This window comes from Cornus florida, unplaced genomic scaffold, assembly GCF_030987335.1.
Source record: "Cornus florida cultivar Cherokee Brave unplaced genomic scaffold, ASM3098733v1 CherokeeBrave_3.0.0_Hap2_Chr11, whole genome shotgun sequence".
In the NCBI taxonomy this organism is placed as follows: Eukaryota; Viridiplantae; Streptophyta; class Magnoliopsida; order Cornales; family Cornaceae; genus Cornus; species Cornus florida.
Window position 1 is genome coordinate 68,635,147 of NW_026775581.1, and position 27,751 is coordinate 68,662,897.

The window sequence follows — 27,751 nt, forward strand, 5'->3', positions numbered from 1 at the left end:
TGCAACAACGAAGAAGAATAATCAAAGTTTAATTATTGTCGGTTAAATGCATCCTACATTTTAATTATTTGAATTGGGCTCAATCTCCCGAGTTTGAATCTTTTGTGGTACAATAAATGTCGTACGATTTCGTACAAACACATATATCGATAATATGAAGCGTTTGTTTTGTCGTAACAAGAATCGAATTCTCTCGTACATTCATTATGTATCGTTAGTATAATGCACTGTATTGTTGTTAACAACTACCTGACAAAATAAAACACTATATTAAAGTAAGATGTAACGTGATTATTGCATAAGCAACGTAAAAACACAGAAAAAAACACATGATGAAAAAAACAAAAAATCAACAACTTTCATGTATAGGATAAGTCAAGAGTACTAAAAGTAAAACTCGAGACGTCGTCATGGTTTGTGAAAGGTTCTTGCCAACTTGGGTTATTCATATAAGTTCATTGGCAAAACATTGCTTTGCTTAAAGCCCCAATAACTTTGAATTCAAGCCAAATTGGTAAAGTTACCAAACTTTCAAATCTTTTAAATGGTTTAAGAGAGACAAGTTGTGTGAACCTTGAAGATTTTTTAGGGTTAGTTATTCATGATTTTTTTTCAATCTTACATGGTTTAAGAGGGATAATTTGTTTTTTCAATCATGACGATTTTAGGGTTAGTTATTCACGATTTTTGCCTACATATTCTAGTGAAAATGTATGCATTATTGATTGAATTTTCCACCCGATTAGACATTTCCCCAAACCCTAATAAGGAATGGTATTAACATGAAAAAGGGTGCAGAAACTATTGATTTGAATATTCTTCACATTATTGGAATCCACTAAAAGAGTTTGTGGTTATTCATATTTTGAAATTTTAGCTATGAAGCATGTGGCTTGTCTTGAACGAGACTTCTATTCCATGATTCAAAGCAAAAATTTTATCTATTATATCAGAAAAATGCTTAAATTTTTGGGCTATAATCATAAAATCCTCTTTTTGTTTTCAAAAACTATTAACTAACCCTCTCAATTAAAAAAATTATCATATTACTTCTTGATATTTTAAAAAGTCTATCATATCACCCCATCTCCGTTAGTTTCCGGTCTAAAACTAACGAGATCGTATCACGTGAAAATCACGTGTAACAGTTACATCATTTTGCTAACCAAAACCTTATAATTTGTACTGACGAAATTGTCCTTCTCACACTATGATTTCTGTTTAATAAAATATTAATATACCATCAAGGGCATTATTGTCATTTCGCAACAACTTAACAATTCCGTCACAAAAAGATAGCAACGTAATAATTTTTGCTAGTTCAGGTGGTTATTTGATAATTGAAAGAGTTCTATGATATTTTTGGAAACAAAAGGAGGGTTTTATGATTTTAGCCCTAAATTTTATTCACCCCTTCTCCCACAAAAGGAGGGCATCGCGGTGAGGATAGAGAGAGTGCAGGATTTTGGAGGGAGAGAATGAAAAATGAAGGTTATTTTAATCCTTCAAATTTTAGTTTACAAAGTTATATTAGTAATTTATACTTTTTTATGTATTTGTTGACTAAGTCAAAAAATTACATGGTCATTTTTTCTAGTGTCAGAGGTCTAGAGGGGGTGTGTATGTAAACTTTTGAAACCTCAGGGAGTGTTAATGTAAACAAATATGTTGACTGTCCGCTAAGTGACATTGACCGAGAGTTAAGGAGGTGTGAGTGTAATTTACTCTTTTTATTTTATTTTATTTTATTTATTATTATTATTTTTTTAATGCGGTTGTGTGTGTGAAGTTGCTTTAATGAAAAAGGAGAGAATAAGCAAATTTCTCCTGCATAAGCAACTAATAAAGGCGAATCTAAACCACGAGTTATGGACGCGTGGCTCAGAGGTAAAACGGTTCAGAGTAGACTTTAAATGATAAAGAAGCTTTGACTCTTTCATAATAAATCTGAAAAGTTTTTCATCCTCAGAAGTACAAACATTAATGGGTCCACACGGACTCATATGTGAACCCAAAAAATATCTCTACTTGTAAGTAATTCTTGATGTCCTTCTAAATGGACTTTTTGATTATGCAAGCTGTGTTGGTGCTATTACAATAATACCCTTCTTTCAGTATTACCACTAAGAGAGTAGTAAAAGGACTAATTTGGTTTACGAGATTCAGTTAGTAGTAAAAGGACTTGTTACAATTGAATTGCACATTTTTACTTAGTAATGAATTGTTCATTCTTAATCACACGAGTTCAAATTAAATCTGTAAATTTGATTAGTTTATTCGCACGTATATGTTGATAGAGAAGACAATTGATATTTAAAAGTGATCCGTTGTAAAATGACGTTCATTAGTATTGTTGGGGATCCTGAAGGGGGCATTGGAGTTGGAAAGCACTAAGGTCTAAGGCATTGAAATTTGAGACTAGTAGAATACAGTATCGAAAACATTAGAACTTCTAGTACTTTTTCTTTTTAAGTGGATTGATTTGCCCTACACAGCTCGTTATTGTGATTTTTTTCTTCCTAAAGTTTTTCACCTCCTGTTGTCATCTCTTTATTCCTACTTCACTGTGTTTTTTATGGACTTGCTTAGCCTTTTGATTGTGTATTGCCCTGTTTGATTGCTCATTTGAATTATTAAAATTGAACGAAAACTTAAAATACCAAGCAAAAGAGAAAATTAGACCTATTTTTACTACGATGGGTCTTCACAAAATTGATCATGGGTATTTAAGAGTTCCAAAGTAGAAAATAACTAAAACTGTCACTTGAAATTTCAGAAAAACTTGGAAAACCCATTTATTTAAAATTTTATTCGATCTACTAGTTCTATTTTCTCGGGAATTTTTTTTACTGTATTGCTAACTTTAATATCTTACCCTAAACCCTTTGATTCACTTAAAGGGCGTTATAGTCATTACACAAAAATAAATAAACCACACCTTGTTTGAGTTGTGAACACAGAGCAGTTTAAGTCAACATAAATCCTTTACTCTGCAGCTATAAATACACACCAAAGAGGAGAACCAAACAAAGATGCAATAGTTTTTTTCAGATATCTTCTCTACACTTAACAGCTCTCTAATGCTTGTATCTCTTCTTTGCATAACTATTGACTTTCAAATTCCATTTCTCATCTTGTTCGGAATTATCAGCTCTTCTCTTTCTTTTTCAAATTACATCAACCTTAATCTTTGTTCTTGATCTATTTCCAGATTTTCTCTCAAAAACCTTTTCTTGTTGCTTCTCGACATTTTTGGATCACTTCCACTCCGTAGTATTTCCATTTTGAGAGGAAAAGGGACCATTTTTACCTCCCCTGTTTCCTCCTCTGTTTTCCCCTGCTTCCTTTTTTCCTGGAAAACTGAAACCCAATAGAAAATTTTACCCAAATATGTCCCAAATGCAAGAAAACAACATTCCATTAATCTCCTCCGACGGTACTGACATTGGATCATCCCTATCCAACATCATATTATACGGTGGCCCAAACACCATGGACTCAATCTTCTCTCACTGCTCACAATCAGCCCCTATCACCAACCCTGTTTTGGAGTCATTAGGCTCTTCTGTATATCTCCAACAAAGAGATTTACTCCAAAAATTATCCGTAAAAAACCGAGAAAATAGCTCAATTTCCTTAAATTCCCTAACCAACCCATTCCAAAACTCTGCATATACAAACACTTATTTGAGTCAATGCAAGAAAAAGCTGTACAGAGGAGTGAGACAGAGGCACTGGGGCAAATGGGTAGCAGAGATTAGACTCCCACAAAACAGAGTGAGAGTTTGGTTAGGTACATATGAGACTGCGGAAGCTGCAGCCTATGCTTATGATCGAGCAGCCTATAAGCTTCGAGGTGAATATGCACGCTTGAATTTCCCGAATCATCATGATGATCCGAGCAAGTTGGGATTCAGAGATTGTGGGAGATTGAATGCTGTGAAGAATGCTGTGGATGCAAAGATTCAAGCAATTTGTCAGAAGGTGAAGAGAGAGAAGAAAGCCAATAAGGGTGTTAAAAGAAGTGGGTGTTTTGGTGATAGCAATGGTAAGGAGTGTGAGAAGAAAGTGTTGAAGGTTGATTCATCTTCGTCGCCATTGTCATTTTCGTTGCCGTTTGTTGGTAATGGGAGTTCAAGTAACAATGCAACGCCTAGTGTTTCAGAAGATCGGTACTGGGATGGGGAGAACTCCTCTGTTTCTGGCGAGTGTCCGGTGGTAGCAGAGGAATTGGAATTCGGCAGCTGGTCGCTTGAACGTATGCCGTCATTCGATCCCGAGTTGATTTGGGATGTTCTTGCCAACTAGAAGAGTATTCATTTTCTAAATCTTGTGTCATTTAGAGTTTAGTGATACCATGTTATGTAGCAGTAAATGTATATGGTAGTTTATCTTGCAGTCTCGTGTATCGAAGGTCATCAGGTTAGAAGAATTTTTCGATATAAAAAAAAAAAAAAAAAATTTAGCAAGTTTAAGATGAGCTTTCAAAGTATGTTGTACTTGTGTTGTTTACTATAGTTTGTCTGAGAGTTTTAGTGGGTCATTGTTGTAAGATTAGGGGTAACTTAGATTGCTTTTGTCCTTTACTTTTGAAGGCATGAAGAAAGTTCATGTCATTGTTTTATTTTCCTACTACACACAGAGACAGTAGATGGGATTATGTGGGATTTTAGTAATGAATCTATATGTGTTTTTATGTAGTTATATTCGGGATTTGTATATAGTTCAAGAAAAACTATGAGTTTTAACTTAGATGGTATGATGTCTCGACTTTGAAAAAGGAGGTTGAGTGTTAACAATATTATGGGGGCGTGCACGGGCTTTAACTTCTGATAAAAGAAAGAATAAAACAAAGATAGTTCTAGAAAAAGAGGATTAATGATATTCAAAGTGATTTAGGTAGAGATTGCCAAAAAAATACTCAACGTGTATTGCTACAGATCACAAATTGCTCCATCTCATAGTACAGAAATATTTTATTTTTGTTGTCCCTTTCTTTGTAACATCACAAATTGCACCGTCACATTGTACATAAAACACTTTTCTTGTCTCTTTTTTTCAAAAAAATATTTATATCATACTCAAAAAAGAAAAACATCATACTCAATTATTCACGTCAGAATTTCCCTACTTAGTATAGTGATAAAAACTTCATACTAACAAGTGCAAGGATAGAACAATAATTTTCCAAAAAAAAATTAAAGGTTACGTTTACGTACCTTCAAGCTTTCTATCCCAACAGCTTATTAATGGCTTACCAGAATAATATTTTCCTGGAAAATTCAAGACAGAGAAATTGCCACATCTCTAAGCTTATCCATCCTTCATGATGATCCAGAAAGCAATGTGAGAGGAAACTGTGGTCCTCACTCAATCCAGATGTCACCGTATTTATATCTGTGAACAAGAGGTGGATTATAACCTCTTTAGCCTACCCATTCCATAAAAATGACAGAACATTGGTTTTCCATGAAACAACCAACCTTTTCATTTTGTGCAGTACAACTCACTTTCTTATCCTTCTGTGCAAATGAATTAGCTTCACACATTAATTGAGCAAATAAAAATTTACAAATGTATATTCGTGTTCGTAACCAACCCAATGTTATTAACATGGATTGCAGCAAACTAACAGATTAAAAAGATATGCATACTGCTGGAGAATGGTACATATAACAATTAATCAGTGACAATAGATGTTCATTGTGTTTGTTTCGGAAGAAAGATCACTGTTATGCTTTCATAGACCGTGATAATTTACTTATGTTATTCTCTACATTCCATAAAACACTATTTCACATCACAAAATGATACGAGTAAATGACTTGCCTCGCACAGTAAAATCCTAGAGAAGTAAACGCAGAACTCTGAAACCGGATAAGTCACTACCAGTTCAGTGAGTTCTTTGACTGCTGAAGTTTTGCATTATAAGAACTTTCTATCTCCTCCTGCAACAATCATGAATTATGTAGTTCAGTTCCATTATTTTTAGTCTTTTTTTTCCCCTCCCTAAAACACTATTTGTTTCAGTTGAAAACAGAATCCAGAAAACCAAGTGTATCAAAATGCAAAATATGTCGTGTATGAACACTATATGAAAGCAAGGTTTATAGGCAATCTCTGCATTGACATGAAAACTTGAATGAATGCAGTTAGTATTCTAATTGGAGATTGATGGAAATCTATTATCACCATCAACTTATTGGGCTGCAAAGACAATAGTAGGGGTCTTTTTCAAAACAATTGCAAGTTTTGCCTTTATTCAACACCAAAGTACAAAGTCGGTTCGGTGAAAAAGCAAGTTTTGCCAGTGAGGCTGGGCCCATGAATCACAAGATCAACATATGTAGAATAGCAGTCTAAAATTCAAATTGTCAGAAGCTGCACATGCCAAGATGGACTCAGTGACAAAGCAATTTGACATAGCAAAAGATATACCTTACAAGATTTTAGCAGAGGCTGCAAGAAAGATGATCATTATTATTTCATCATTTAAATTGGGAAAAGGGTCCACTGATGGCATCACAATGAAGTTTACATGCAGTAGATGGCATTCTCTGGCAGCATTACACAAAACAAATGCTCACCAACTTAATTACAATTATCTGTCAAACTGTCAGCTTTTGATACGTCATTATCTAAAGGGCAAACCTAGTGCACGAGGTTCCTGCCATTGCGGGGTTTGGGGAGTTTCAGATGTACGCAGCCTTACCTCCGCATGCGAAGAGGCTGATACGTCATTATCTCCCACTAATAAATTAGGAGTCAGCCTTTCCAGAAAGAGAGAACACACAAATAGAAAGAATAAATTAAATCCAAAAGGAACAGTAAGTCCTGCCCTCCAGTGAAAATATATAATATCAAGGATTTAGTCATAATGACCAAGATTATCAGAAATAGAAAAGGCAGGGAAAATATATAATATCCATGTTTTCTGCTAACATACCATTATCACCATGTGCTCTCAAAGGTCCCATGTTAAGTTCTCCCAAAAGCCGCATTTTTGACAAATTCGGAGAAATAAGTGACAGAAATTGCTCAAAACCAAATTATGATGCCATCATGTCTTCATTTAGAGATGAGTAGAAAGGTCTAGAGGAAACATTGTTGCAATCCAGCAAAATGCATAATATAGTCTATTAACAAGGCACGTAGTGAACCTTCAAATTCATTCAAGTATGTGATTAATTAAGGTTTGACAAATTGCAGGATGGCTTTGGGCTCCTGGCATGCAATCTAAATTAGAAAGTAGATGCATGAGGAAGCATGAGCTCTAATATGACTCATACGAGATTATTGTAGTAAATTAGTAATACCACATTGCATCATAATAACAACATATGTACTCTGCCAACCAGAATACACGCACACACAAAATAAACTCGTTGAAACAGAAATTATTGCAGATAAGCAGGCATAAATCATTTTAGAATACTGCCCCTCTAAACTCAAGGGGTTTATACCTTTATACGAAACTACAAAGAAGACATCAGTGTAGCAGTAGTCAAATGTCCATCAATGAGAACTAAAGAGATCAACAGGGACAAAACTGGAAATGATAAAGGAAGATGACAACAGATAAAATAGGTAGTACAGACTAGCCACAATGGGAAGTTAGGATTGAAATAATGAAAAATCAACCGGATTGTTTTGCAAGGACCAATAGTAAATTGAAAAAAATAAATAAATGGAGACTTCCGTAAAATTACTTTACAACAAGGGATGAGCTGAAAATTTGTGGATTGAACTAGGTGAAAAGGATTTTTATGTTAATGGAAAGTATAGTTTTTGAGAGAGAGAGAGAAAGATGGGGATGGATGCTTTTCAATACAAAATAAATCATTTAGAGCTCGGTTTTTCTAGTCCATTTTATTTTGGTAGTTCGACCGCGGAATTTCTTTGTTTCTATATTTCCGGAACAAAACCCACGTTCTACCAAACTGTACTAAGAGCGATTTTGTATCAGAATAGATAAGACAATAACCCAACACATTTTGTATGCAAATGTATCCCGAAAATGAAATATTATGGAAGATTGGATCCCACGTCACTATGGGTCTTCCCCCAAGTGATGACTCTTCAGATGGTAGGCACTACTATGCTGTTGCTGCATAAAAAAATTAAGATCAACTGACAGTTTAGGGAACAAGAATTCCCTTCAGTATATTTTATTGTCTTCCTTCTCTCATCTAAAGACACTCTCCTCACCCTCAATCCACTCAACTCCCTTCTCAACACAAGATATCAAGGAAACAACAGCCCAACAGATGCTGAAAAGATCCAGTAGCAATTTGCATCCTTGGCTTAGTTCTTTCCAATTTCATTTACAATGATGAGGGAACAACTAAATGAAAAAATGTTGAAAGGAGGATGAAGCGGGCATAAACTGAGTTAAAGTTCTCACTACATGACTAGCAGGCATTCTTGTCTATATATTAATTTATAATATTAAGTTGTGTCAAAAAAGACAAAAAAAGATCTTTGCCCGGTGTACACTGCATACCATCCACATTTTACCATAAGAAACTAAAACAAACTTAACCAGAATTACTAAGCCTTTCCGATGGTTAGCAACTGACAAGGTAAATGTTTCAGTTTGGTGCATGCTTACCTTAGAAAGTGTTGGTACAGTGGTAGGAACAAAATCCTCAGAGTGGTTTGGATAAATGGGAACACAAACACGACCTGGAGAAAAAGATTGAAAATCACTGATGAGAAACAAATTTTAATAGTGACACTAAAATGGATCCAGATAGCTCAAAAGAATGCCAGATGGCAAACAGCAAGGATTTCATGGTTTCGTAAAATAAAATGCAACTTCCAACTCTGCTTTTTATTAAAGATGAAAGTAGCAATATGGTGTTCAAATTCATAAACGTCAAACAGACAGTCATTGTTTTCCAATACCCTGGCATTCGTATTTCACAACTAACAAATATTCAAGGTACTAACCTGTCTTGGGGTGCACGTACACATAATGGTGCCTTCAGCAAATGGTTCATGTGTTTTGAGACCTGAGATGTAGTCAAACAACTTATATGTGAGGCAGTGCACATCATATATGTGCACAATAGATGACCTCAAGGAGCAGCAAATAGACTTAAAAAATGACATCCAAATTTGTTAGAAAGGAAGATGGGGGAGGGAAGTTCTACCTCCATATCAAGCCTAGGATAGGTATAAGAGAGCACAATTTCTTCAACACACCTACGAAGCCCCTTTGCCTGAAACATTGAATGGGATACAATATTAACTTTTATAAACTACAAGCACAGCATACAATGTCGTAAAATTGTTCCCTGCCAGTTTGAAAACAATGTTTACCCCAAGACCAAGGTATAAAAAATCGGCTGTTATGTAAAGGCTTGTAGGGGTCTGACTCAGTCACGCTCCAATTTATCGGAGGTATATTATGCTGAAACAATAACAAAAAATAAAAAACATGAGATCTGGCCAAACTAGACCTCATTTTATGCTTTCTTCAGCTTCTAATCCCCAAATTCATTTTAGAGCTGGACTTGAAAGATCGATGGGCTATTTTATTTTATTTTCTTAGTTTCGTGGGGCTATTTTTCAAATGTAAGTTGGTATGTCAGATCTGTCATCTGGAGTATTATCTATTCTTTTTGGGTGGGGTGGGGGATCTAATGTTTTTGGTATAGCATAAATATTTCATAAATATAGATAGAAATTTATATGGTAAGATGATTAGAATCATTAAGAACCTACGTGTGATGTACTAAAGGTATGGGTTAATGAGATGCTTTGTTCTTAGCTTGACTTAAAACCAATACAATTTTCAATGCAAAACATAAAACATTTTTTCTAGATGACATAACATTGGCTAATAGAAAAAAAAAAAAAAGGTTAATCATTTAAAATGTAACAAAAAAAGGATAAAAGCATGCATATGGTTGATTTTTTTGTGGTTTGCTTGTGATTAAAAAATTTCGTAACATCAATAACTGATTCCACTATGCTTTGCCCAGCACTCTAGATATTTGATGCTATGGCCATGATCCATATTATACCTTCTGTTTCCCAGACTGGAACATGTGTTTAAGCTGCTCCAACCTAACAACATTAATGTCTTCTTTTGAAATGGAGGACCGCCTGTTCTCCTGCCACTTTCCTTGAAGCTCAGAAGTTATAGCTGCAAAGATAAATATGTATTTTGCAGTTACATGAATTAAATGGGAAGAAATAATAAGATCAGAAACAAATAATTAACATAGAACCAAAGCTGCATACATTCATCAGGAATCATCTCTAATATCTTCTCAAACCGCAACTCATCTGAAAACAATATCTGTCTACGCAGCAACTTCTCCTCAAAGAAATCTTTCAGAATATCAGTATATGATCTTCTACAAGGATTGAACAAGACATGGTGGAAAATTGATGAACGAGACAAAAATAAGTAAAAAGTACAACAAGCAGTACAGGACCCACTAAAGAGACCTTTTTATGACTATTCTCATTTCCTTGCACAAAAAGAAAATAATAATAATAATAATAATGTCATTGACCTCATGCCATGAAAAGTTTGCCAAAAATCCAACTGTATTTAGAAGCACTAGTAAACAACCTTGTATACACGAATAGCTTCCCTCTGTTCATTATTCAATCTGGGGATGGGTGGCAGTAAATTTCAACCCTCATAAGTCATTTCACGAATAGCAAACCAGATGTACTGAACTTTCACTTTCTGATCCTATTTGGCATCACAAACCCAACAATGGACGCAATGCGTTCCACTGTACACCCAGAGAACGTGACTGAATCCGAAGTCACCTGCATTAAGGAAATAATGGGGCACTTAAGCGTGTGACACTTAGCAGAGAGTGGACATGTTCATTCATGCATATAAAGCATCCGCACATAAAATACACACGCAAGTTTATATACCGAAATCAATTAATTACATTCAATATGACACTTTTTTGTTTAGAGTTGTTATTGATATATGTGTGTGTGTGTATATATATATATATTCAAGTTCATTAGTAGGGTCACTTTAGTAATTTCACATCATAAATTAATGGAGAGTGGAGACTTAACGGCCGTCTGATGGCAGGGGGTATTTTGCACGATTTTCAAATATGGAGGGTTTTTTTGCTCGAAAAATAATTCAGGAGAGTTTGTTGCAAAAGGTTAATAGTTCATGTGACTTTGTAGTGAAAGAGTAATTTTGTCATTATCAAAGTCATGTGATGAAATAACGACTGTTTTTAAAACGACATCCTAACAGTGTCAGTAATTTGCCAAAAACAGTATAGTAAAAGGGAGTTTAATAAAATGGTTTTACCATAAGAATGTGTTATCATAAACATGAACTGATGCAAACAACTAAGCATTCATATAGCATTAACCTCATCAATAGTAAAAGACAAAAGTATCAGTGATTATAATGTAATTTGTTTCTATATAACACAATCATCCTAGGTTTTTCACCTCCAAGAACAATTATAGTGCTTCAGTTAAGTCCTTCAGTTTGTATAAGATACCAGATAATGTCTTTAAAGAAGACATCAGAATATCAGCATACAACACTCCTACCTCGGAGAGCAGTATCAATCACATTAATAGCAATTCTCATTAGGGGCCAGCAGGCCAAGCAAACATCAGCTCCTGAGAGGCAATATCTAATATCATCGTAGTTTGTAATATCCCGTGGGAGAGAAAATGTAAGTCAAACATTTTGAATAACCAATAAGTTGCTTCATGTTCTAATTAGGTTTTAATTAATATGTAGCTGATTAACTTACTATATCAAAGACTATCTCTCTCCACTGGAGTGAAAACATTATCACTAGCTTGTGCATAGGCAATTAGGCATGCCTCTTTGCAGGCTGCATTGCAGATGATAGAAGGATAAAACAACCAAATGACAAAAATTAATAATTTTTCCAGTTCAGATGCAATGTTGAAAGACTGAAACCGGAGATATATGTCATTATCCAATATGAATGAAAATTCTCTCTGTCCGAAGTATGAGTGATCACTTGCAATGCGTGTGTGTGTGAGAGAGAGAGGGGCAGCAACCAGGATAATCGGAGAATTTGTATTACCATTTCCGTAGGACATTCATTTAAAGATATCAGCATGAGGAAAAAGCTTCCCTGGCACATATAAAATTGCTCTCAGCAATAGTCTCAAAGTAAATACGTTATTGGCAATGAACAACAACAACAACAACAGAAAACAAAGAACAAAAATACAAAAAACAAAATCAGAAAAAATAAAATAAAAAAATCGATCTTCATATCTACCGGAAACTTATGTACAATTATAAGCAAACCATCTTATGGATAATAATTGATTATTTCTATTTTCAGGAAAACAGTATAAGATTGGCATACTCTTAGTTTATGAAATCAATCTGATATATAATCGTGAACCCTCCAGATGTTGCTTTAATCAACGCATCAATTGGTTGACAATGAATTAACTGAAACATTTAAACATGAAGCTCCTAAACCAACAAATTTAAAGAACAAGTAAAGTTAAGTAAAAACCAGAATTGATCAAACACAATTCGAATTATAAAAAAATAATTACCATAATAAACTTTCAGGTAATTTGCGTTGAATCCATCAGGAACAGCGTTGCTTTGCATCTTTTCAGTCTGATATTCATCATCAATTGGCATATCATCACTTCCATTCTCGATTTCTTCTCACGTCATTTTGGGTACTATACTTTGCCCCAAATCAACAAATGCACTGTTTCTCAATCAGAAAATTACTTTCTTTTCAAACAAACGCCATTACAATCACCAGACGGAAGAGAATTCTGGATAAGAATAAACTTCAGATGCATTTTAATCGTTAACCGAAAGCCCTAACCCTAATACAGAGGACGGTACTGGTGTAGCAGGGGTTTTGGCGCGAAAGATGGGGAAATTCCAATGGGATGTCCTTATTGTGCATCTTTGTCCCACCTAGGCAATAAGACCTCGCCACCTTAGCAAATATTTTTTCTTTAATAATCAAAATTTTTGTTGCAAATACTGTATTATTATTGGGTAAGGTTGTTGCAAATAATTTTGCAATTTCCTAATCTAATTAAATCATCTACAGATAATTGAGGGAAAGCATGGATTATTTTAGGGCTATTTTCAGTGGGATGTTGAATCAAAGGTGATGATTAAAGGTGCAAATATTTACAGTATAGTTTTGAAAGCACTGAAAACTATTGGCCAAAATGAAAAAAAATTTATACATTATTTTTTTTATCATTAATCAACAAAACACTATTCATATTTCAGTACATGAGCATTATTTAAGTTGAAAGGGGGAATCAGAGAGGAGAGACTTTGTTTGGGTGCAACGTGACAACCCATTCTATCACATGATACGGTATTTTTTATTTTGAGACTGATCGTACATGATTTTATTTTTAAATTTTATTGTGAAAGGTTATACTTCATTTGGAGTTGGAACTAGTCAACGTTTCATCTTCACTTTAATCACGGTAATATGGAATTGTGTAACATGTAACTCACTCAATGTAATAGCTTGTTCAGTATCTCGATCCGTTCACATGTTGTCACAATCACTCCCTTAATAGGGGCTTGATGTAATTCCGGACCTTAGTCAAAAAATAAAAAATGGCATTTTACTATCATAATACTTAATGTAAATAATAATTAATTAAAAATCATTATTCTTGCTTTTTGAGATTTAAAATTACAAATTAAATTCTTATATTTAAGTGTAGTTAAAATATTTTTTTCAATAGGTGTTGATCTTTTTTGTGAATATGATTTTATCAACTCTTTGTTAGGTGTTGATTATTAGTTGTAACAAATTTATTAATAGCTCTCTTTTGAGATTGAATTAATTTATCTATTTTTTTTTTAATTTTTAATTTTTTTTAAGTTTTTCAAATCCAAATTCATACTTTCTAGCAGACATATTTAGTCGTACAATATGAGTAAAAATAATCACAACTCACAAACAAATATACAAATATATGACAGATATGGATATATATAAATTTATAATAACAAAAGTTAGTAAAACAGAAAAATAATTAGAGAAAAATAACAATATAACCTGATTTAGAAAACTCTCAATTCAATGTTGTTGCAAATTCTTCAATACAAGAAAAGTGCATTCAAATTGAGACTAATTTAAAAGAAATAAAATTGTAAAGTTGTAATGAAAGAGAATTGAGGAGGGAGATGACTTGTAACTTTTGAGTTTGCTGAGAGAGGAGAAAATGAACGTGAAGAATAAGAAAAAAATAAATAAATAAAATAAAAATTAGAAAAAGAGAATATGAAAAATTTCTTCACTTCCTGTACAATGGCTAACATCTTTAATATTTATTGCAGTGTAACTTATCGAAAAAAAATATATATATATATATAGGAAAATGATATTCATGCTCATGGATTTGGCAGATTTGTTAGACAGAAACCTAGCCGTTAGTCCAGCTGGCAAAAAGGATTCGATTGCGATCCATTCATCCTCTGTCAAATAACGTTCTTTTCTTAACTCTCAGGCCAGACAGACAACCTAAAATGCAGGTGCTTCTTTTGGGTCTTCTTTTTCCCCTCTTCTCTCTTTCTCTCTCCAGCTTCATCAAAGTACAGTATCAGTATGATCCAGGTGCAAGCAATGGTGGCCGTCGTTGGGTGATGTTAGTGCGAACAACGGTGGCCATTTTTCACCCAACAATTCTCTCTTCCGAAGTTATAACTATTGGATGATCTTTTAATTTCACGATGGCAAGAGCACGTAAGGTTGACGCCGATGAGAAGCAAGATTGATCGGCGGTGAACAGTGAAGAGGTCGGGTGTTGTTCTCGATGTGTTGTCTCTATTTTTTTTTATTTTTTTTACTTTTTATTTTTATTTTTTATCGTGAAATTTCAGATAGTCATCGTTTTTCAATCGCCGGTGGCTGTTGGGACTGGTCCGGTGTTGATGACCTCAACGACGCCAAATCAGTTCTCTGGGCATGCACCGGTGGTGCGATCAGCGTAGGTGAAGTGGAGGAGAAGACGTCGGTGTTGTTATTGGTGGGAATCGGCGACGTCGGTGTCGCCGGTGGAGAGGACGTCAGCGTTGGTTTTGCTTTCTCAATGATTTTGGACATTAAACGACCGGAGATTCGCTTACCCGGGAAGTGATGATGGCCGCAGGCGCAGAAGTGGCGCTGGTCCGGCAGGTAATCGCATGTGAAACGGGTTGATGTGTTGAGCCGGCGGAGTAATGGATGCAGGTGGGTCGACAGCTGTGTACGACGATTCCTTATCGAGAGAGAGAGAGAGAGAGGAGATGGAAAAGAAGGATTTCAAAAAAAAATTGCTTAGCTAGAATGTCATGTCTGTCAAACTAATCGGCCCAAATTATCTGCTCATATATCACGACCCATATATATATATAGGAAAATGATATTTATGCCAATGGATTTAGCCGATTTCCTAGGCAGAATCCTAGGTGGCATCTAGCTGGCACTTCTCTCCCCTCTCCCTCTCTCTCTAACCTCTCAGACTAGACAACAGTTCTAACACCATCTTTTGGTTCTTTTTCCCCCATCTCTTTCTCTTTCCAGCTTCATCGCCTTATTGTAGGTGCAAGCAACGGTGGCTATCTTTGGGTAATGTTGGTGCGAACAACGGTGGCTGGAAGGCCACATGTGAGCTGTCAAATATCGATGGTGGTGTCGGCAACGAAACTCCGATCGGTTACCGGTACCGCATCAACCGTTATATCAGCAAATCGATAGTCCTGTGCTCAAATCAAAGTGCATTCTTCTCTCATTACGAAGAGAAATCTATACTGAGAGATTTCTTTTTGATTATTAGATTTTTTTTTCTATACTATTAGCCAAGGACTGCTAGTAGGATCCATGCCATGTATCAATTATGCAAAAATGTTCCATTCTGTCAACAACTATATTTGCCCTATCTCGACAAAAAAGAGAAATTCCTCCGGTCATGCCAATTGGATCAACACAATACAAATGCTCAAAACCCATTTGTCTCTTCCTCTTTTCCCTAAAGAATTTCTAACAAGCCAAATGACGGAATATGTATGGGCAATAGAAAGATTTCAACTAAAGACTTCGCACCATGGAACATGCCCAGGTCTGCCGGAAAAAGCTCAATGCCGACCCACGGTTCCGTTTTCCGTGGGAGATGCTAGGTTGACTACCCTTTTGCCTCAAGTCTAAAAATCCAATTGACCCATTTTAGCCCTCCACTTTCAATGGACCTTGTCTATTAATTTTGTGGTGATTGAAGCACGCAAGATCGACCCCGACAAGAAGCAAGGACAAAAATTTCAGATTGTCATCGTGGCTGTCGCGAATTGTGTCGTCACTGTAAGAAACTGATTCTAATTGGGTGTCGCCATTGGAGAGTTCACCTCATATTGGGTGTCGCCGTCCAGCAAGAGCTTGTTGGATTCTGCAGCTCAACCTTCATCATTGAAATTACCGAGGAAGACCCGTTGCGGCTACGAATGAAGACGGTCCACCCGTTGTTCCGAGCTCACGCCTCCCACAATGCCGAGGATGGAAGCCACATCGTCTGATCCACGTCATCTGAGTATTGCCAGTTGAGTTTTTACTGTTCACTATGGTCACCGGCCTCGGTAAGAACATAACCCATTCTCGCCGATAAAGTACTCCTTGCTCGCGTAGTTTGTTCGTCGGAAAGTTTCATCGTTTGTAATCCTTGCTTCATTGCCGTTCTCCATTGAAGATTCGCAACAATTGTTCATCGTAAATTCGTAACCAGCAAAATCATCCACCGCTGAACAAACCCGCCTCGCCACCGGTTGAGTTCAGTAGACACAACTCCCGCCATCTACATCGACGCAGGTAAGATGTGATACCCCTTGAATCCGAGACATGGGTTGATAAGGCCCAGGCCCAAACCTGAGGGAATATCAAACAATTAATATTTTAAAAGCGAACACAGATGACAAAATGAATTAAGAATAAATATTATATGCTGGAAGAAACTAAAATAAACTTCTTTAAAATAAATACTTAAATCCCAATAGTTTAAACAACTCGGGAATCCATCTATAATGGACCCCTAATAATAATCCAAAATGAAATAACGATAACTGAAAGAAACATCCAAAAATAAACTACGGAGAGAATCCTACGTCGTCGGAAGAGTGAGTAGTAGTCTCTGCTCAGCACGATCAGGTCTAAGACTGGAACTGTCGTGTACTTGAAAAATAGAAGTGGGTCAGGCCCACGAATAAGTTCTAACCTACTACAATCCAAGCAGATATTCGATACGCATATACATCCTACGCAGTTCAACAATAGCTAATAGTCCTTACATAAGTATATTCACACTACAAAACTCTCACTGAACTATGGAGGGGGTCTCAACTTGAATAGAAGGCAACATGCGAAAACACACCCAAAGGTGGGCATGAGTACCTAGACCTAACATGGTATACCTCAACCTCTCATATCCAGCTACGCATCCTATTGCATATACGCTCCTTAACCGACGACTCTGAGACTCAAGCTCAGATCGCAGTACCATAATATATATATTTAAAGTCCGTCCTATCCATACAAAGTCCAGTTAGTCATTCAGCTTGTGCAACTTCTTTGACTTAACATAACTTACGAGTAATTCGAGTAGTCATTCAGCTTATGCAACTTCTTTGACTCAATTATAAGTAGGATTTATTTTAATATCCATTCCCTTATTCCGTGTAGGTAGGATTTAGTATTTTGAAGCTAATCCAAACCTAGGCATGCCACAATCCCATACTGGTGCATGTTGTGACGGCCCAAGTTTTGTAAACCCGGTGCGTCAGTGATGACCAAAAGATGACCCGATAACGGATCCAAAATGCGGAAGGGAAAGGTAAAATAACGGTCTCTAGAGATACAATGCGTCTCTAAGACACCAATGTGACCCTCAATGAGGTCATGGAACCCAAAGGAAAACCAATGCGGAAGAGTCGTTTCAAAAACGGACAAAAAAGAACCTAGGGGCAAAATGGTCATTTTGCAAAAAAAAATGGATTCAAGTGCTATCGAGCACACCACTGGGAAGACAATGAAAAATTAATTAATTTAAAAAAAAAACTTACTTGATTTGGAGTCCGGATGAGGGAGAAAGGTCAAAAACAAAATCGACGTCGCGGTGGCCCGACGAAGGCCGTGACAGCTACAGTGCCGTCACCCACTACTGCTGCAACTGAGAGTAAAAATGGGCATCTAAACGGACTTTTCTGAAAAAACTCAAAGAAGAAACCCCCCCTAAAATCAAGTTTTCTACCCGACCCACAAACGGAAACCAAAAAAATGCATTGCAAAAGGTCCAAAATACCCTCAAGAAAATCAGGTCCAGAGGTCAAAAATCGTTCCAAGCTATTGCCCAAAGAAAGGAAATGGGGCTTCGGAAGGTTTTTAAATTGCCTAAATTGAAAATGCAATCTTAAAATACACCCACAAGACCCCCGGAAGTTTCGGATCGGTGGTCACGCTTTTCAAAAAAAAGTCGATGAATAGTACCAAGTATATTTGCACTAAAGTCGGCAAAAACCTGACAGCAATGATTTTTTGGAAAAAAATTGATTTTTGAGGGCCAAGATGGCAGTTTCTGGAAAAATATAAAGAAGAAACCCCCCTCAAAATTGAGTTTTCTATGTGACTCACGACGAAAAATGAAAAAAACGCATTTTGAAATACCTGAAATTCCCCTAGAACAGAATAGGGTAAAACTCCCTAAAAATGCTACTTAAAGTCTTTGTTTCATCAAGGATGGTTTTGTTTGCCAAAGTGAGCATGCAAGCATATGTAATGTGATAAAATAGATGTGTTGCAATGGCCTATGGCCTCATGGCGTGTCATATGCAAAATAGAACCCTTCAATGCATTAATCCATATATCTTCCATAGGCAACAATGAAGTTCAAAGTTAGCATACATTTCACATAAGTGTATTTGGCCCTTGGCCTCATTACAACCACATTCTAAGAGTGTCAAAAGGTGCACTTAAGTGCATATTACATAACTTAGACAATAAGTACAAGTTTTATCAAAGTAAGCAAAAGTAGGACAAGATATGCTAACATATGCATATTATATGTCATCAAAATATACTTCAAGAATTCTAGTGAGTCTAAGAATGCTGTGCATCCCACACTAAGGCTTCTTTACCTGCAAAACACCCATTAACTTAGGGGTGAGTAAACAAGTTTACTCGTAGGGAATGCATGGGTTTATCTTTGTACCAAGTTACAATCCAATACCATTTAATTTATGCTATCAAGTGACAATAGAACTTTCAACATAACACAATGAGATGTAATTTTACAAAGTTAACAACTTGGAATTTAAATGCAAAATCAAACCAAAGTGGATACTTGGACGTCACGCCGGATCAAACCGACAATGTGGTTACTTTAGGGTTACTAGCCCATGGGTAACCTCCCTATGTGCGCACTAGACTTGTAGAGGGACTTTCCCCCGTACTAGAACCATGCCCTAGCCATAGTCATAACAACGACATCCCCAAGTTTCCAAAATCAACATTTTGTGCACATTACATATATGTATCAACATAACATATATATATATACAATGTAAAGCCATCAACATGCACAAATCAATTTTGGAAACACAATACATGACCTAAGTTCTCAACTAAAATAGCATGAAGAACATTGAATGATCATTATGCTATTTGCCACTAATTACAACAATATCATTCAACAACAAGAACATAACCTCACAAGTATGATATAAGTTAAAAATCATAATTTAAACAATTTAATAAAACAACTAAATTCCCTAGATTTCACTTCTCATCCAAACATGCTCAATTTAATATATGTTGTAGTACATGGCATGGTTATTATATAAATCACTTCAAAACTTGATTTAAGTCATGGGAGTATATAAATAAAAATTAATTAAATTAATTCATTAGTTCCTCTAGATTTTAAAACAACTCTAAATGACCTCAAATTAACATAAGTTATGAATCAAGTCATGATCATGTTATTTATCAAGTCTAAAGTGAATTACATACAAGTCACAATTAATCATTTATTTCTCATTTTAATACAAGACAAACATATAACTTAGATATCACTATAGGAACAAATAAAATCACTTGGAAGATAAATGATAACACTCCCTACCTCAATAGAGAATTGAATCTCTATAATCCAAGCAACCAAGCTTAAAATGGAAAACAAGTTTAGGGTTAATGAAGAGGGGAGTGAGAGGAAGCTTTTGTCTTCCAAGGTTTTATGTCTAAGGTGAGTAGAAGGAGGCTAAAATGAAGAAAAAAGCTATTAACCAAGCTTTTCTCCAATGGTGGCTAGGTTATGGTTCTTGAAGACAAGTGAAAATGAAAATGATAAAGTGTAAAATGGTGAGTGGAAGGGCTAGAAATCCTCCACTTACTATGTGCTCTTACACTACCTCTCTCACACACATAATGCAAGACTAAATGGTGAACCTACACTTGTCATGAATCTATGGTTCATTCCTAGGCTTAATCTCAAGCCTACACTTGTCACCATCCTATGTAAACTTCCAAGACTTAATATTGAACCTACATTTGTCAACCATCCATGCCAACAAGTGTACTAATCCTAGGCCAACAAGTGGGTGAATCTCCACCCTCCACATGTCATCATCCAACGTATCAAAGTGTTTCTACACAAATGTCAACAAGTGGACCAACGAGAGTGTGACACTTGTTACACTTTTCAGAAATTGCAAACAAGTCATTTTTGAAAATATCTTCCAAATTAAATTACAAAATGGTCCCTAAGACGAAAAATAATTACTTTACTTAATTACCCAAAAACCCCTCAAGTTATGGATAATTACAAAAAGTCTTGTTTTCATGGCTTTTACAAAGAAAGTAAGCATTTAATATGCATTTCTACAAAAGTAAAAATGTAGATGTCATGAAATTTAAATACCATGAATGCATGCAAAACCGGAATCAAATCCGAGCACAACAAGTAAGGTTATGCAAGGAAAAATGAAAGAAACGGGAAAAAGACGAAATAGGGAAAAGACAAAATAGGAAAAAAATGAAAAAAGAAAATCACCAAAAATGAAAAAAGAGGAAAAAGGCCTGGTCATTACACATGTAATCCAACATCCACAGTTGACAACACAGGTAATAAATGCAATTATCAACTATATAGTCTATCCAGCAATAATCCAACATCCACAGTTGACCATACAAATAATAAATGTAATTATCAACTCTATAGTAAATCCAGCAATCAACAGTCAATCATTCAATTGTAAAAATCAACTGCTTCACATTATGCATGCTAAACCTTTGTTATTTAACAAGCTTATTTATCACCACTCCATCCAGTTCCATGATTGTTAATATAGATCATATATATATAATCTTTAAATAAATCCAAGTAAGCATGACAGTTTTGTTTTACAAACTTACATACTTATCCTATACTACTCCGCCGTTGTTCAGGAGTGAACAACACAGTTAATGTAAGTACACCCCTTCCATCCATTACAGGCATGTAATTAACTCTACAGTCCTACATGCTTATAATCCATCACAGAAACATGAATAGAACCTAACTCCATTCCCAAAAAAATTGCTACAACTCAATTTGTGTGGTTTAGATCCTAAGTCTCCAAAACAGTTTACTAGTTTGCTTAGAATTTTTATATTGTTCCAAACAACAATACTGATTGGTTGAATATGTTTTAACAAACCCTCTGAAGACCTAAGTTAAACTCGGACATCAACCCCAATTCCCATTCACAGCCCCTAAACACATCTGTTATGTCAAAACAAGTCTAAACCTCGCAGAAAATAAAAATAAAAATAATAAAAAAAAAAACTGGAAAAAACATAAGGAGAGCAGGCTCCCACAAGGTGGAGCCGCCTCCACCTATGCTAGATCCGGCTCCAACCATGGTAGAGCCGGCTCCTAACCATGTAGAGCCGGCTCCATGGTTCTATGGAGCCGTCTCCTCTTCCCCCTCTCCTCTGTATGCTTGTGTCGTCCCTGTTTGACTGCACCACCTTCGTCCCTCTCTGATACAGCTTTTAGCACTTTTATTTGTGATCAAACCTACCCAGAGAAAACCCATCAACCTCCTTCATGCATTGATTAACAGTAATGTAAAAGAACAATTACACAGTTGGACACAAAACAAACAGTTTATAACAAATTTCAACACATATAGATATAATAAGTTATAAACATGCATAGTCAATTAACTCCGTTTAATAATTTCCTGAAACTACTTAGGCATGCAAAGAACATGAGTAAAAGTGAAAGAGATGAGGTTAGAACTTGCCTTTAGCCTTGCACCGTTGTCCTCCTAAATCCTCCCCTTAGCAGACCTTACAATACTCTGTTCTCAACCCTCTGTTTGTTTGTTTACAAAACCTAGGTTACGTCTGTGAACTCAGTGCTCTGATTGTAACCCTAGACTTATGTTATCATGGTGAATTTATAAGCTTTAATCCCTAAAACCCTAATCCTTGTAAGATTAGAGATAGAGCCCAACTCGGCCCATAAACCATCCTGTGTTAAAACCAACATTGGCTACCATATAAATTTTAAACTTAATGCAAAACTATATGTGTGCAATACAGTCACGTTTAAGTCAATTTAAAATAATTAAAGTAAAACAATTAAATAATTACAATTAATTTAAAATAAAATAATTAAGTATCAATTAAAGCAATTCAATTAAACCAATTAAATACCTAACTACCATTAAATAAATTAAATTAACACATGTGCACTTCAACAATTAAAAATGAAATTTAAACAATAAATTAAATACTAGGACTATCCTTTTGAAATTAGGGGTATTACATTCTTCCCCCCCAATAAAAAGAATTCCGTACTCGGAATTCGCTCTTATCTTCGTCCAAAATTTCAGGAAATTGCGAGCGAATGACGTCCTCCCATTCCCAAGTAGACTCAGCCTCATTGTGATGACTCCACTAGACACGAACTAAAGGAATAACCTTGTTATGAAGGATTTGATCCCGACGGTCAACAATCCGACACGGTGGCTCCAAATAAGTTGCATCCGACTGCAACTCAATTTCCCCAACATCGATATGCTGATATCGATCCTCATCTCGCAGAAATTTTCGCAACATGGAAACATGGAACACATTATGGACGCGATCCAAATTATCCGGAAGTGCTAACCGATAAGCGACAGCTCCAACTTGATCCGTAATCATGAATGGACCGACAAACCGCGGTAACAACTTCCCTTTCTTCCCAAAAGGCATTACACCCTTCATAGGCGACACTTTGAGTAAAACCTGATCCCCAACCTGAAACTCCAAAGCACGAGTGCGACGATCAGCATAGCTCTTCTGCCTATTCTGGGTAGTGCGCATGCAATCCCTAATAAGAGCAATCTTCTCAGAAGTATCCTTGATGAACTCAGGACCCAAGAATCTGCTCTCGCCAACCTCCATCCAACAAATAGGCGATCGACATGGTCAACTGTATAACGCCTCAAATGGTGCCATCCCAATAGTCTTCTGGAAACTATTGTTATAAGTAAACTTCATAAGTGGTAAGTAATCTTTCCAGTGGCCCTTGAAATCAAGAACACACGACCGAAACATATCTTCCATAATCTATTTCACCCTCTCAGTCTGTCCATTAGTTTGAGGATGATAAGCAGTACTAAGGTGTAATTTTGTACCCAAAACCTGCTGAAAACTCCTCCAGAATCCAGACACAAAGCTCGAATCCTTGTCTGATATAATAGACAATGGAATGCCATGTAACTTTACAATCTCTGAAATGTAAAGTCTCACCAACTGCTCCGAAGTAAAGTCAGTGCGAATAGGCAAGAAGTGAGTTGATTTCGTCAGTTGTAATCCTTGAAAGAGTTTGGCAATCCCTCTATAAAATCCATAGAAATGCTCTCCCATTTCTTCCCCGGTATCGGCAATGGCTGTAGAGCTCCTGGCGGCCTTTGATGATCAATCTTGACCATCTAACAAGTACTACATCGTGAGACAAAAAGAGCAATATCCCTTTTCATACCTGCCCACCAAAACTGCCGCTTCATATCCTGATACATCTTGTCGCCTCCTAGATGAACAGAAAACTCAGAGTGGTGAGTCTAAGTCATCACATCCTTCCTCAAATCATCAGCAGAAGGTACCACTAACCGTCTTTTGTACCTCAAACCCCCATCAGCCCTAACATAGTAGAATGGAACCTCTCCAGAAGCTATCTCTGCAACCTTGTCAATGCACTGCTGATCCATGAGTTGTGCCTTCAAAACCTTGTGAATGATAGAAGGTGTAACTACCATACAAGCCATGAAAGCTTCCGACAACTCATCCACTGTCCTCAAAGCATTCCACTCAGTAGCGAACAGAGTAGAAAGATTACCAACAGGTCAGCGACTGAGGGCATCCACCACTGCATTCGCTTTCCCTGGATAATACTGTATAGAAAAATGATAGTCCTTTACAAATTCCAACCATCTGCGCTATCTCATATTCAGCTCCCGCTGAGTGAACAAGTACTGCAGACTCTTGTGATCACCAAATAACCTGAAGGACTCACCCAATAGATAATACCTCTAAATACGTAAAGCAAAGACCACAGCTGCTAACTCCAAATCATGTGTTGGATAATTAAGCTCGTGAGGCTTAAGCTTCCGAGATCCATACTAAATCGGTCGCTCCTCCTGCATCAAAACGCATCTAAGACCCTGCAACAAAGCATCCGTGTAGACCAGATATTCTCTTCCGCTCTATGGAGTAGACAAAACCGGTGCAGAAGTCAACTTAGTCTTCAGCTCATCAAAAGCTTTCTGACAATGTTCATCTCACACGAACTGTACACCCTTCTTAGTCAGATGAGTGAGTGGTCCTGCTATCTTTGAGAACCCCTAGATGAACCTCCTGTAATATCCTGCCAAACTGAGGAAACTCCGTATCTCAGTAGGTGAAGTAGGCTGTCTCTACTCAACCACCGCTGAGACCTTGGCCAGATCCACCGCTATTCCTCTTTTTGACACCACGTGATCCAGAAATTTCACCTCTCGCTGCCAAAATTCACATTTCTCGAACTTGGAGTACAACTGGTGCTCACGAAGCGTCTGCAACACAATCCGTAGACGTCTAGCATGATCGTCCTCTGACCTAGAATAGATCAAGATATCATTAATGAAAACAATGACAAACTGATCGAAATAGGCTTTGAAGACACTGTTCATCAAATCCATGAAGACCGCTGGTGCATTAGTCAACCCAAACGGCATCACCCGAAACTCATAAGATCCATATCTAGTGAGAAACGCCATCCTCGGAACATCCTGCTCTCGAACCCGAAGTTGATGATATCCAGACCGTAGATCAATCTTAGAGAAATAGATAGCTTCCTTTAACTGATCAAACAAGTCATCAATCTTGGGCAAAGGATACTTGTTACGAATCGTAACCTTGTTCAACTCCCTGTAATCTATACACAGGCGAAACGAACCATCCTTTTTTCTCACAAATAACACTGGCGCTCCCCAGGATGAAGTACTCTTGCGAATGAAACCCTGGCTAAGTAGCTGCTGAATCTGATCCCTCAGCTCGCGCATCTCCACTGGTGCCATCTTATAAGGTGCCCTAACAATAGGCGTAGTGCCTGGAGCTAAGTCTATCACAAAATCGATCTCGCGACTAGGTGGCAACCCTGGAATCTCCTAAAATACATCCGGGAAATCCTGTACAATCGGTATGTTATCCAATGATACAGTAGTCCCTTCCTCCGTTTCCTCCTCCACATGGAACAAATAGGTGCTAATAACCCCGCTAGAACGTGGCATAGTGACGACATACATGTCCTGACCAGGTATGGTAAACACAATAGACCTATCAAAGCAATTAACTTGGGCATGGTAGTGCGATAACCAATCCATCCCAAGTATCACATCATAAGTGTGCATGTCCAGGACCAATAGATTGGCTAGAAATCTGAGTCTGCCAATATCTAGTGCCACAGGCCCATCACTCTCATGAAGAATGGCTGTATCGCCTAATGGTGTAGAAATACCCTATGGTCTATTGCATACCCGAGTCATCATCCCAGACAAAGCAACAAATAATCTAGCTACAAATGAGTGTGTAACACTCGTATCAAATAACATACGTCCAAGTAAACCATGAATAAGAAACTTACCCTCAACAGCCTAAGGTGCCTGCATATCCTGTGGCATGGGATTGTACACCCTGCCATAATGTAACTACTGCGGTGCCTGTCCCTGAGGCTGTGGTGGCACTGGTAAAGCCGGATAAGTCTATCCCTGAATCCGTGGAACCTGTGGAGCTGGCAAAGGCACTGGCGCCCTATGCCCCTGCTGCACATGCTGTCCCTGTCCCTGTCTCTATCTCTGTCTTGTTGTAGGACATTACTTAGAAGTGTGACCATACTCTCCACAAGTGTAGCAACTACCCTGGAAAGTACCAAATGGCCTCCTCTGTTGGTTAGCCTGTGGCTGACCCTGCCCTGCTTGTGGTCCCCCATTCTGCTGTCGCTGAACAGGTGCCACATCCCTGGGAGCATCCGAACCACCCTTGTGCTTCTTCCAAGGCTGTTGTCCCTGGAATTTGCCCTTGTTATTCTGTCCGTGCCTGTTCCCATTCCCTTTCTCAGCTGACTAATTAGCAGAGTCTCTGTCACCCCGCTTCTCACCCTTGGCCTGTCTGATATCCACGGTCAACTGATACTGCTGTAGAGTGGCATCTACCACCTGAGCATAGGTAGTATAGGCTGGACTACCTGTAATAGCTCTCTTGATAGACCACATCAGTCCCTTGACGAAACTGTTGCGTTTCTTCTCCTCTGTATCCACCTCCTCTGGTACAAAAAGAGACCAGCGTGTGAATTGCTGCTTATCATGTTCCCTTGCTGCAGATTAAGAAACTCAGTATTCATTGCTACCCTGACTGCACAAGGAAAGTACTTTTCTTCAAAGCGTGCACTGAACTTATCATATGTCAATGCCATCCTCTCCTCTGTGGTGGTAATAGACTTCCACCACTGTAGTGCATCCCCAACTAACTTGAAGGTAGCAAGCATCTGCTTCTGAACCTCCATGCACTGAACCAAGAGAAGATGTCGCTCGATGTCCTGTTTCCATTGGTGAGCTGCTCTCGCATCGGTGGAGCCTGTGAACTCAGGTGGGCTCCCCTTTGTGAAAGAACTCCTGGCCTTCTCCCAAGTATCAGTCTGAACAACCGGTGCTGGTAACGGTGCTGGCAGTACCTAAGGCTGATTCTGAAGTACAGCTGTTACCCCAGCTTCTATAGCCCGAGCAATGAGGTCATTAATGTGAGGAGGATACTCTGTATCTCCTCCCTAATCCCGAGTTTGCTGAACCTCCTCCTGAAACTAACCATCATCATCCTAAAACCCAAGCCTTTGCTGCTCTTCCTCCATTTGCTGACGTTATAGGCGTTCCTGCTACCTACGTGCAGCTCTCCTCTGTTGTCTGTTCCCTTGCAAGTTCCGTCCCCTCCTAGTATTAACCATCTGTTAACACGGAATGAACAGATATCAGTACCATTTCTAAACGAACTGTAAGGAATACAATGAATCCTAAACTTAAGCTCTAATCAAGAGAAAACGCTATGCGGAAGACTTAATACAAAACAACCTAGAGACACTTGAACCTAGAGTGCTTTGATACCAACTGTGATACCCCTCGAATCCAAGACATGGGTTGATCAGGCCCAGGCCCAAACCCGAGGGAATA

General features: G+C 37.3%; 1 protein-coding gene and 1 pseudogene across 1 annotated transcript; one reads left to right on the plus strand and one right to left on the minus strand.

Annotated features, from left to right (window-relative positions):
• Nucleotides 1-3,005: 3,005 nt before the first annotated feature.
• On the plus strand, nucleotides 3,006-4,704 carry LOC132285485 (ethylene-responsive transcription factor ERF061-like). The gene has a single exon (XM_059787678.1). The coding sequence runs from the start codon at nucleotides 3,391-3,393 to the stop codon at nucleotides 4,306-4,308; it is 918 nt and encodes a 305-aa protein (XP_059643661.1). The 5' UTR covers nucleotides 3,006-3,390; the 3' UTR covers nucleotides 4,309-4,704.
• Nucleotides 4,705-4,853: 149 nt separating this feature from the next.
• LOC132285484 (uncharacterized) lies at nucleotides 4,854-12,688 on the minus strand (annotated as a pseudogene).
• Nucleotides 12,689-27,751: the final 15,063 nt, after the last annotated feature.

Coding starts and splice junctions, on each gene's coding strand:
- LOC132285485 (XM_059787678.1), top strand. CDS start 3,391: ATGTCCCAAATGCAAGAAAACAACATTCCATTAATCTCCTCCGACGGT.